The 11,697-nt window shown below is 37.7% G+C and overlaps 2 protein-coding genes across 3 annotated transcripts; both read left to right on the top strand.

The window, feature by feature from the left end:
* The first annotated feature begins 4,173 nt into the window (after positions 1-4,173).
* On the top strand, positions 4,174-8,220 carry LOC149726429 (uncharacterized). Of its 2 annotated transcripts, none has more exons than XM_089889479.1 (2): positions 4,174-5,086; positions 5,818-8,220. In XM_089889479.1, the coding sequence occupies exons 1-2, from the start codon at positions 4,210-4,212 to the stop codon at positions 5,961-5,963; spliced, it is 1,023 nt and encodes a 340-aa protein (XP_089745605.1). In that variant the 5' UTR covers positions 4,174-4,209; the 3' UTR covers positions 5,964-8,220. The 2 variants fall into 2 exon arrangements, with proteins under 2 accessions (XP_089745605.1, XP_089745606.1); XM_089889480.1 differs by having other exon boundaries at positions 4,175-5,086; positions 5,784-5,900.
* Positions 8,221-9,128: 908 nt separating this feature from the next.
* On the top strand, positions 9,129-11,508 carry LOC149726428 (uncharacterized). Its single transcript, XM_089889481.1, has 3 exons — positions 9,129-9,633; positions 10,002-10,216; positions 10,529-11,508. Exons 2-3 carry the CDS (start codon positions 10,096-10,098, stop codon positions 10,816-10,818), a joined length of 411 nt encoding a protein of 136 aa, XP_089745607.1. The 5' UTR covers positions 9,129-9,633; positions 10,002-10,095; the 3' UTR covers positions 10,819-11,508.
* Positions 11,509-11,697: the final 189 nt, after the last annotated feature.

The following is an 11,697-nucleotide window of genomic DNA, read 5'->3' as shown; positions in this document are numbered from 1 at the left end:
TCACAAGTCGCGCGCCATGTAGATTTTTATGCAGATATATTTGCAAATTGCATCAATTCTCTTTATAAAACTGACTTTTATGGTTAGGATTAATAAAATTAATAGTCAAATGTATTTTTATAAAGTGTAGTATCTCCCAATAAAGCTAAGCCGCATTACATACCGACTGAAGTATTCCCAAACAAATACACACTTATTATATTCCTACGCATGCATGAGAGGCCCCAGCCCTTTGCTTATTTAAATTTTCTGTAACAATATACTTACACCCGAACGGGGAGTTGGTCCGCCCGGGCGTGGTGATTCTTGGTTTCGCTCCGACAGTCCCTGCCAGCCTTGTAAGGGCTCGCAGTTATGCCGGAGGTAATTACGACTCTCGCCACGAGAAGGCGACCACCATAGAGAGTCTGATGCATATATATAGTAGGGTGGGGGAAGATGGGACACTTTAGCACATAATATCCAAATATCCTGATCGTGTTTTAAATATTTAACAACGGTCTGTGGGAGTCGTTGGAGTCCGTTTTTTTTAATTCTTTGAACGTTTTTTGTTTACCACCGAATGGAACGACGAAATAAAATAAATAGGTGTCCCATCTTTCCCACCGTACTATATGCGTTTTTGGCAAATGAACTGTTACGATAATGCAAACTAAAATGATGATTAACATTACATCAAAATAAATACGACGCGCTGTGTTTTGTAAACGATTGAACATAAACAGGCGATGAATCAGAACTACAGTCATAGCATTTTTTTAAAGGTAACATACGCAGCATAATATAGGTAATTGCTCAGATAGGTCGTTGTACTATCTTATTGTTATGTATGTAGCAATCCTATACTTACCGGAAGTCTTCTCTCTTTACTGTGTTTTAACGACTGTCGCTTTGTTGCTAATTTCCTTATGTCCCTACTACAAATAAATGAATGAATGTAACTTACTTTATCCCGGTCCTACTAAAACACGCCAGGTGGGGCCCGGTGAAAAAAAATATACTAAAACACGGCCGGTACGTGTTCGGTGGGACCAGGTGAGGGCCCCGTTAAAACGGGTCATACTAAAATACGAACGAGTCATACTAGAAAACCGTCGGGGGCCCGGTGAGTATTTCATGCAAAGGGAGCTTTTTCTATGCAAGATTCACAAAATGTGATGCGTGTATACATATTTTTGATCTAATAGAACCCCCGAGTACAAAGTTTGCTTCGTTGGTTGCACACTTACAAACTGAACTGTCACTTTGGCAAAATTTGTTCGTTGTTTTTTTTGTTAATAGGGTTTGGGGTAAGTTGGGGCACCTTTTCATTCTATTTCTCGTCCTATTTTGTAGTACACAAAGAACGTTCAAAGAATTATAAAATCATGTCCTCGCGACTCCCGTTGGTTTGTTTTATTTTATGAACTTATCTGCTTCTCGCATATCTGCACTACCATATGTTACTGGAGCCGGATGTACTGGACAAATAAATAAGACGATTCCATTGTTGCTGCCGTCATATCGCGCGGTTGGACCTAATTATTTTATCTATTTTCTTGTTGAGTTCCTGTAATTTATGATCGTCATTATATGGCAGTATATTCATACCCAGTTGGCTAAGTGGGAAATTAAAGTTATGCCAGCATAGATTTTGTATTGAGAAAAAGCGACATAATTAAATTTTTATTTCAATCACCAATTTTAATAATGTATATTTAATATTGTATAGTAGGTTGGGGGAAGATGGGACACATTTCCATTCTATTTCCTCATTCCATTTGGTAGAAAACACAGTACATTCACGGAATTATAAAACCGTATTTAATTGACTCTCATCGACAGTTGTTAATTGTTTAAAACATAATCAGGATATTTGGGACTTGTGTGCTAAAGAGTCTTCCCCACTCTAGTGTATGGAGAAAGTTGATGACATGGATTAATGTAACATTTTCCGGATCCGTAGCACAGTTAGTTTTCCCACAAATCTCTCTGTACCATAGAAATCATATGCCAGGTACATATTTGTTAGTATAGCAGAGTGGGGGAAGATGGGACACTTTGTCGGAAGAGACTTTTTATATTTATTTTTACGAACCCCATTTTGTAATAATCTAAAAAATAATGTTACAGAATTATTCGACAGTATTATCACGACTTTATAAAGCGCGTCAAAAACGATTACTGTTTTTTATGTATTAAAAAATAAGCTAAGTAGAAACAGTATTTTTTGAATAGGTAAAAATACGAAATAGCCAGGTGCTAAATTTTAGTAGTCCCATGGCCTACTCAATATACGGCCTAGGAATACACCGAAACTGCTCAGAAAATAAGAGGCCTATTGACGCGAATAATGCCCATTATAGTACATTGTTACGTCACGGTTTTATGAATGGATTTTCTTCATTTTGAATGCAGTTTGCAGTTGTTGGTAGGTTTAATACCAGTTCTAGGTTGTTTTAACTTACAGTTTATCACAGAACGTGTCGCAGAGATATTTTCTTGTTTAGTTAAAATCATACCAGACATATGAAGCAACACAAAGGGTTTATTAGTATATAAATATCAGTTTATTAAGCATAAAGAGAGACGAGCAAGCAGATTCAGTTTACCAACACAGAAAACCTACGTTTTGATTATATTTAATTTAGTAGACAGGCATTTGGCAAGTTTTATAATGCAGCACACCTATATAATTTTATTTAGATTAAATTCTAAGCCAGCAGAATTATTAAGCAAGCTATTTAAGCATGGTCAATAAGTGTTTGATGTACTTGTGGCTATAATATATTCTTTAACAACAAACAGACATGTGTAAATAATTCTGTCAGGAAGGAAGCACTAGTAAAATTTAAACAGCGACAGAGGTCTAAAGTTAGACACAACACTCAATTACGAAGGGAGGCTATCGTGAGTTTGTTTGTATTATACAGTCTTAATTTATAATGTGTTGTATGACCCATTTTTGGACCTCGAGGAAGAGCCTCTGTCCTGCTTAAAAAAAAAACTCGAGTAGAAAATAGGTTATAAGCAACAGGACAGACAAAAGGCTAATGCTTGTGTTTATCCAATATCCTATATTGTTTTTAAGAACCGGTTTTAAAAGTCCACAACGGACATATCAATTAACCTACTTGTTGTTACTGCGGTGATCTTTTGCTAGATATATATAGGCTGTCTTAAAAAACTTCTGTTTTAAGCCAAATACTATTTGCCCTCAGCGACTGAGCCAAACTAAACTGTCCGTAAAACTTACTTGTATGACGCACGTGGTTAAAAGTAACTCCTATATGTTCAGTCATGCTTAAAAATATAAGATGTTGATAAAATAACCCGAAAAATAAGGTAATTTAACCGGGATTGGTAAATAAACTGTTATTTGATGCAAAAACTACAGCCAGACAGCAAAATCCATTCATAAAACCGTGACGTGACAATGTATTATAATGGGCATTGTTCGCGTAAATAGGCCTCTTATTTTCTGAGCAGTTTCGGTGGGCCGTGTATTGAGTAGTGGGCCGTGTATCCTAGGCCGTGTATTGAGTAGGCCATGGTAGTCCTACGCGTTAAATCATAGTTAAAGCCGAGGAAATTTTGTAGTTTGCGAGTGTGAACGATTAAACTAGCTTTATAGCTTCTTATAAAATACAATATTTCGTAAAGTTTGTTGATTGTATATCTGACGAGGTTAAAAGAAATACGTTACAAAAGTATTCACGTACACTGCTTCAGTTATACATGAACTGAAAATGGCAACGACGAAAGATGTTCTAAAGACGCTACAGGAACAGATCGAAATACAAAGAGAACAAGTTGAACAACAGCAACGTCAGATTGATTTACAAAGGAGGGAAACCGAAGCACAAATGGATCTACAGAGACAGCAGGTACAACTACAGCAACATCAACTACAACGACAAGAAGTGGAAAACCAAGCAAAACTTTTTCTAGCATCTCTAGAAAAACTGAGTAGGGATACAACCCCTTCTACTACAGTGAGTAACATTCCTCCATTTCAAGCTTTTGAACCAACTACAGAACTATGGATGGATTATGTGTCACGCTTCGATACATTTATTAAAGCACATTCAATACCTGAAGAGAAAATACCACAAGTATTTTCTGACCAACCAGTCTACAACTACATACAAGCTTTTACAAACTGCAGCTACACAACAAGAAGAATCAAAGGATATTAATTCACTTACTATAACAAAAATTGGTGAAATAATGAAAGAACATTACCACCCAAGAAAATTTATTGTCCGTGAACGCTTTAAGTTTTGGAGTGACATGAAAAGAAAACCTGGAGAATCAATAAATGAACTGGCAGCAAGAATTCGGCAGGCAGCCATGACATGTGATTTTCCCTCAATTAAAGATCCCTTAGATGAAGCTCTATGCACGAAATTTATTTGCTCTGTTCAAAACGAAGCCGTGTTAAAAACAATATTCAAAATGCAAGACAAGAACTTAACATTTTCAAAAATAATCAACTTAGCTACAGAAGTTGAAGATGCAGCAAAGGTTACCAAAGAAACGGCTCAAAACCAACAATCTAGTGTTCAAGAACAAATGCATTTAATAAAACGAAGACAAGTAACTCCAGCTACACCAAAGCCAAACAGCAAACCACCTGTAAGGACGGCACCACCACCTGGCTACAGATATACACAATTACAAGGGGCATGTATAAGATGTGGAAAACCTGGACACAGACCTAGAGATTGTTACCACTTGAGAACAACTTGCAATTACTGTGGAATTCAAGGACATCTAGAAATTGCATGTTTAAGAAAATCTAAAGACAAAGGAAATTTCACTAGAAACAAAAGAACATTGGTTACAACAGTGAAGATAATAAACTCCCCACCACAACTACAGCAAACATTAACTGTAAATGGAAGGGAATATTGTTTTGAAGTCGACACAGGAGCAGGTGAAAATTTTTTATCGGACAAACGATGGGAGGAATTGGAAAGACCAACACTACAACCGATTTATGGGAGATACGCATCGGCATCCCATCATAAACTTCCAGTACTCGGAATTTTCTCTGCACAATGTACCAGAACAAGAAAAGGTGGTAAGGACAATCCACCAACAGGTATGAACTTTGTTGTAACAAAAGTACCGGGATTAAACCTGATTGGACGTGAGGGCATTAGACAATTACATTTGTCCATTGACGCAATGTTTCCATTAAAACAAAGCAATACGGTAAACATTAAGTTCACAAGAAGAACCAAAAATGCCCCAAATATTCTGCACTACAGCAATCCTGTGTACTTATGTAAGGAGTTCGAACAAATATTTGAGGACGAGCTAGGATGCCTCAAAGATGTCCAACTTGACATTAAATTTAAGCCGGATGCTAAGCCCATTTTTTGCAAACCACGTCCTATCCCTTTCGCATTACAAGATGAAGTAGTACAGGCCTATGATGCGGGTATAAAGAAAGGGGTATGGGAACTTACACAATTTAATGATTACGGAACACCAGTAGTGCCGGTAAAAAGGCTACGGTTTCCGGGAAGTCTGCATCAATACGTATTTGCGGCGATTACTCAGTCACCGTGAATGAGCAGTTGGAAAGCCATCGGCATCCCATTCCACTTCCCGACGAATTAATGCAGAAACTGGGGGGCGGATATGGCTTCACCAAAATAAATTTAGCCGATGCGTACAATCAAATTCGACTCAGTAACGAGAGTCAGCGGCGGCTTGCCCTAAGCACGCACTAGGGGGTGCCACTACAAAAACGCTTACCTTTTGGAATTAAATCAGCACCTGGTTATTTTCAGGAAATAATGACCCAATTAACTTCTGATCTTAAAGGAGTGGCCGTTTACCTAGATGATATTCTGGTGAGTGGACGAAATTATGAAGATCATCTACAGAACTTGCGAAACTTGATGAAACGACTGAAAGAGAAAGGACTGAGGTGTCGTAAAGAAAATGTGTTTTTGCGAAACATCAGGTAGAATACTTAGGACATACCCTTTCCAGGGATGGCATTGCCAAAGGAAATAAAGTAGATGCCTTATTACAAATGCCATCACCCCGAGATGTGACCGGTTTAAAATCATTTCTAGGTTCAATTCAATTTTATGCTAAGTTTTTGCCACACTTATCAACCATAACTGAACCATTATACCATCTTACACGTAGGGGCGTATCCTGGAAATGGAGTAAAACGGAACAAACCGCGTTCCAAGAATTAAAACACTTGCTAAGTACCGATTTAGTGTTGGCCCATTTCGATCCAACACTCCCTATTGGCATAGCATGTGACGCTTCTAATGTGGGGATTGGAGCCGTGCTATTTCATCGCTTTACAGATGGCAATGAACGACCGATAGCACATGCCTCTAAGACACTAAACGAAACACAACGACGATATAGCCAAATACAGAAGGAAGCCTTGGCGATAATATTTGCCCTACACAAGTTTCATCAATTCCTTTACTCACGTACTTTTATTTTAATTACAGATCATAAACCCTTGATTGCGTTGTTTGGTCCTTACAAGGCTACCCCGGCTTTGGCAGCCAACCGGCTATCACGATGGGCACTAATGCTTAGTCAATACGATTACGCTATTGAATACAGGAAAACTACAGACCATGCGAATGCTGATGTACTTAGTCGACTTCCGGTGGGACCTGACGAAACGTTTGATGGGGAAGAGGAAGAAGATGATGTACATATTGCGAACACAATACATACAATTGGGAGGCAGTTGAAACCGACTGATCCAAAAGTGATGTTGACAGAATCACGCAACGATGCTGTCATTTCACAGCTTATGCGATATACTCGAGAGGGCTGGCCTCCAAGTGATGATCAACTATGTGACGAAGTACGAAATTTTAAAAAGATCCTTGTTAGTGGTAAATGGATGTTTATTATACGGGACGAGATTGGTAGTACATACAAGTTTACGACAACCGGTGTTAGAATTATTACATCTCGGACATTTTGGAATACAAAGAATGAAACAGCTTGCACGCACGGCTGTTTATTGGCGGAACATTAATGACGATATTCTGAATGCAACTAGAGCTTGCATCACGTGTGCTCAGTTCCAAAGCAAACCTCCGAAACCAGTGGTGCATCCCTGGATACTACCAGAGAAACCTTGGAGCCGAGTTCACGTGGATCATGCGATCAACTTCATGGGACATAATTGGCTCGTCATGATACATGCTTTTTCAAAATATCCCTGTATTCACATGACCAGTTCAATTTCAACCAAGACAACTACGGACTTATTAGAGATCGACTTCGCTCATCTGGGGTATCCCCATACAATTGTATCAGACAATGCCACGTGTTTTAAATCGGAAGAATTTAAGGAATGGTGTAAAGAACGAGGTATTACACAATTGTCTGGCGCGCCCTATCACCCATCTACAAATGGAGCTGCAGAACGTCTTGTTCAATCTTTTAAACAAGCTTTACGAAAATCCACACTACCACCCAAAGCAGCTTTACAGGAATTTTTAATACAGTATCGACGTACACCGTTGATTACAGGATTTTCACCCAGTGAACTACTACACCATCGACAAATCCGTACCAAGATTGACGTGATGGTACCTTCTCCTGTTCATGTGGCTCAAGGCCATCAACTACAAACAAGACTACACCCTACAGGCCCTGCCAAAGACAACCCTTTTATTGTTGGATCCCAATGTTATGCATTGTGCTGTGGTCCCTGGAAAAGTACCGATCCCAAATGGACTGCGGGGGTGATAGAAGAAATTCTGGGTCCGAGAACTTTTAAAGTTAAGGTTGAGGGAGACAATATTGTAAAGCGACACCTTGACCAACTACAACCGCGATACACCGATAACACGAATATACCCTGTATTACAAATGTACCTACTACTACTAGTCACCCACCAATTCGCCGATCTACACGGCCACATAAACAACGTGTTGTATATTGATCGCTACTGTACATATTTACTTTTCGTTTTTGTTCTATTACATGTGCCTCAAAGTTACTGGGGAGGTGTTATGATATTACGTTAGGTCCCCAATACTTTCTTGTTATAGCGCCACCAGGCGGTATTTGGTGAGTCACGTGTGACGTTACGACATTGAATGACATTGACTAAGGTTTTTGTTTTTTTTACATTATTACATATTACACCGTGACGTTTGAACTACTTTTTAAGATCTGTTTAGTTTGATAAACTTGTTTCTCATTTAATAAACGACCGAAGGACATAACACGCGTGGGTTGCACACGTGGGTTCGAATCCCATCCTCGTCGCCTAGTTTTTTTTACCTGTTTCGTGCGCCCAAGTCAACAGTAAACCTAGCAGTCAATCCGCCATACGATATGACACCATTTTTCTATAAAATTGTCACAATTTGCGAGAAAATAAAAACTGTTTATGACGTGTGTACCACTATGACGTCAGTTCTCTACTCAAATCTCCCTTTGTCTCTAGGAATTCCTAGAACAGTGCTCTTTCAACCTTTTATGGGTTGGTGAACCCCTAAAGTTGTTGCGTCGAACTCATGCACCCCTGATTGCTTTAACGTAAAACTAATGAAGTTTCACAATTCCCAGTGATGCAAGATATAGAATTCATATAAAAAAATGTAGGAAAGTGGCTAAATTGGTTAAAAAAGTTTAAAATGAAAAAATATTGCTGAAAATTGTTGAAGTTTGTGATGCACCCTTGTATACCTTTTTGCACTGGTGCACCCCTGGCATATTTTGGTGCACCCTAGGGTGCACCGTGCACACCGGTTGAAGAGCACTGTCCTAGAAAATTTGAAAGTTAATTTTTCAAGTTAATAGCTAGTCAAAAGAGAGAGAGTGCTGTAAAGGCCCTTAATTAAAAGTTGTAACCTATTTCATAGACACACTGCTGTATATGCAAGAACGTTTTACATTGCTTGTTGTTTGGGCAAGGCAGTTACGCGATTTTTTATCTTTACAGTGTACTTTTCAACGTTTAGGGTATCACATTCTGTTATGTTTTACTTAGCAGTCTCATTTTATTGACTGTAATCCAGGCCACCAGTTCAAATTAAGCATGTTATTTTATATAACTAAAATTGTTGTCGCAAATGAAATTTGCATTAGGGTATTTCTAAATTGATTCGCGCAAAATCTAATGGTATTAGTTGGGGGGGGGGGAATGAAACATCTTTAGCTCGAAATATCCAAACATCTGGATCGTGTTTTAAACAATTAAAAACGGTCTATATGGGAGTCGTGGGGATACAATTTTATAATTCTTTGAATGTTCTTTGCTTACTACCATGGAAAGTAAAACCAAAATGAAAGATGTTCCATCCTTCCCCAGCCTCCTATATATTTATCTAATGAATTAGAAATGTACAATATTTCCAAAATTCAATCGTTAAGATATTGCTGTTGTTTTTTTTTATATATTTACAGATGGAGCTCTTGTCGTACTTATACGTTTTCATTTGTTTTTCGTTCACTGTTGGAGAAAAAAAATTGGCTAAAGTTTGGTGAGAGCGAGTTTTACATCCACCGGGGAAGCGCTCTTAATCACACGGCTGCGGTCAATGCCTGTGCTTTACTTGGTGCTACACTTGCTAGAGTTAAAACTACGCAACTTCACAATTTCCTTGTCAATAGTATTGGAACCAACGCACAACGTAAGTAAAAAGTTATAAAATTATGGTCTTTGATTTTCCCAAAATGAATTACACAGGTGTACAAATACAGATAAAATATTTTTAGCAACAAAGTTCCGCACTTGGTAATATAACGTGCCGTATTAACGCACGTTATAACACAAAGTTTTGTTTTATGTACACGCCAGTTACCACGCATGTAACTTTGTTGATCTTTTTTATGTATCGACAACACATAAATGACCACTAGGTTAGGGCAATTGTCTCACGTACATCCAGAACTATAGCAGCAACGAGCCTTGTACCGAGAACATCTCGGTTGCAGGCACGATAACCAATGTGACACGGCGGCGAACAAAACAATATACGTTTACCACAATCCTTTACAGAAAATTATTTCTACATCGGGTTGAAGCGGTTCAGTCTGGGAAAAACAGGATTAAAGTGGAACGATGGGTCAAATGTGACGACCAGTGAAACGCAATGGCGGGACTTGGACCCAAACAATACAAACACAACGAATATTGCGTTTGTATGCTAAATGGTTTTTGGATTGATGTCCCATGTTCAACAAATGGAAATTACTTATGCGAGAGACGAGCAGGTAAGGCAGCAATTTAACAATTTAGGTTTTAGGTCCAAACACACATTTAGTTTTTTTTGTTTCTTTAATTTAAATTCTTTTCTTTAAAACTGGTTTATACGGCTGTTGATATGTAGCTATAGAATAGTATCTGGAAGGTTCAGATATAACACTTGTTTAGGCATACTATTTTAAAGGATATTTTAAACAATGACTAGCTCGCTGCACCTAGTTTGATCCTTTCAAGACCAAGAAATAAATTTTACAAATGAAAGTTATTTACATTGCATGCAAAAACGGCCAACGAAATAAACAATTTTTTTCCTTTTTGAGGTAAAACCGTTGAAGGGTTTTCTGTAGAAACGGTCTACTCCAGCAAGAAGTATACCCTTATGGCTGTTGCATACAAAATGTGCTTAAGTGCTGCACCTTACAAAATACAAGCTAGAGCTCGTATGGTTGATGAAAGTTTGCCCCACCGTTTCAACGTTACCACTTATGATATTCGATCATTGGAATTCGTAGCACGGCTGGAAAGAATCGACTTAGACAGCGGATGGGACACATCTCAGATTAATATCTCATGGAAAGCTTACTTCAGTTCTACAGTCATTATAAATTAACAATATGTAGTAGGGTGGGGGGACAAGAACACTTTCAGCACATCATATCCAAAAATCCAGATCGTATTTTAAACAAATGACAACGGTCTATAGAAGTTGTGACGATACGATCTTAAAAATATTTACACGTTCTTTGCTTACTACCAAAGGAAATAGATCGAAAACGTGTTGGTTCTTTCTCCACCCTACTAATATTTAGTCTTCTTTCCCTGGCAACCAGTTTACGGAATAGTAAATAAAAAGCACGGGATAAACCATTAAATACAGGTGCATTCTGGAACACTATTGTTAAAAATCAAAGTGTAAATAAAAATTATGTTTTTTTAAAAAGTTTATTTTTTTAAGTTTGGGCACACATTTAGTGCACACATGTTTTTTTCGCCGATTTTTACTTCTTTCCCAATGATTTCCACGCTTATTGAGTTATGCCTGCGTTTTCTAGAATTCTTTATATCAAAACCTTGCCATTTTCGATTGCAGTATAGTTATCTAAAAATTTATATTACTTTTAAAAGTAGTTCAAGTCTTATACTGTTCTTGGTTTGAGGATAGATAGGCTACCGCTGTTATCACATAATATTCCATATTTCTAAACAAATATTCTTTTTGAGTCTTAAGACTACCGTTTAAATTTGTAAATATTCTTTGTGTACTACCGAATGAGACAATAAAACAGAATGAAAATAGGTACAGAATATTCCATATTTCTAAAGAAAAACTACCGAATGAGACAATAAAACAGAATGAAAATAGGTACAGAATATTCCATATTTCTAAAAAAAATACTTTTTAAGTCGTGGGTCTACTGTTTAATTTTGTAAATATTGTTTGTTTACTACCGAAAGGGACGACAAAACAAAATAAGTACCAGCTATACAT

Source organism: Ciona robusta, chromosome 12 (assembly GCF_009617815.1).
Source record: "Ciona robusta chromosome 12, ASM961781v2".
Lineage (NCBI taxonomy): Eukaryota > Metazoa > Chordata > Ascidiacea > Phlebobranchia > Cionidae > Ciona > Ciona robusta.
Note: the sequence above shows the minus strand (reverse complement) of the source record. Positions and strands in the feature narration are given on the sequence as shown.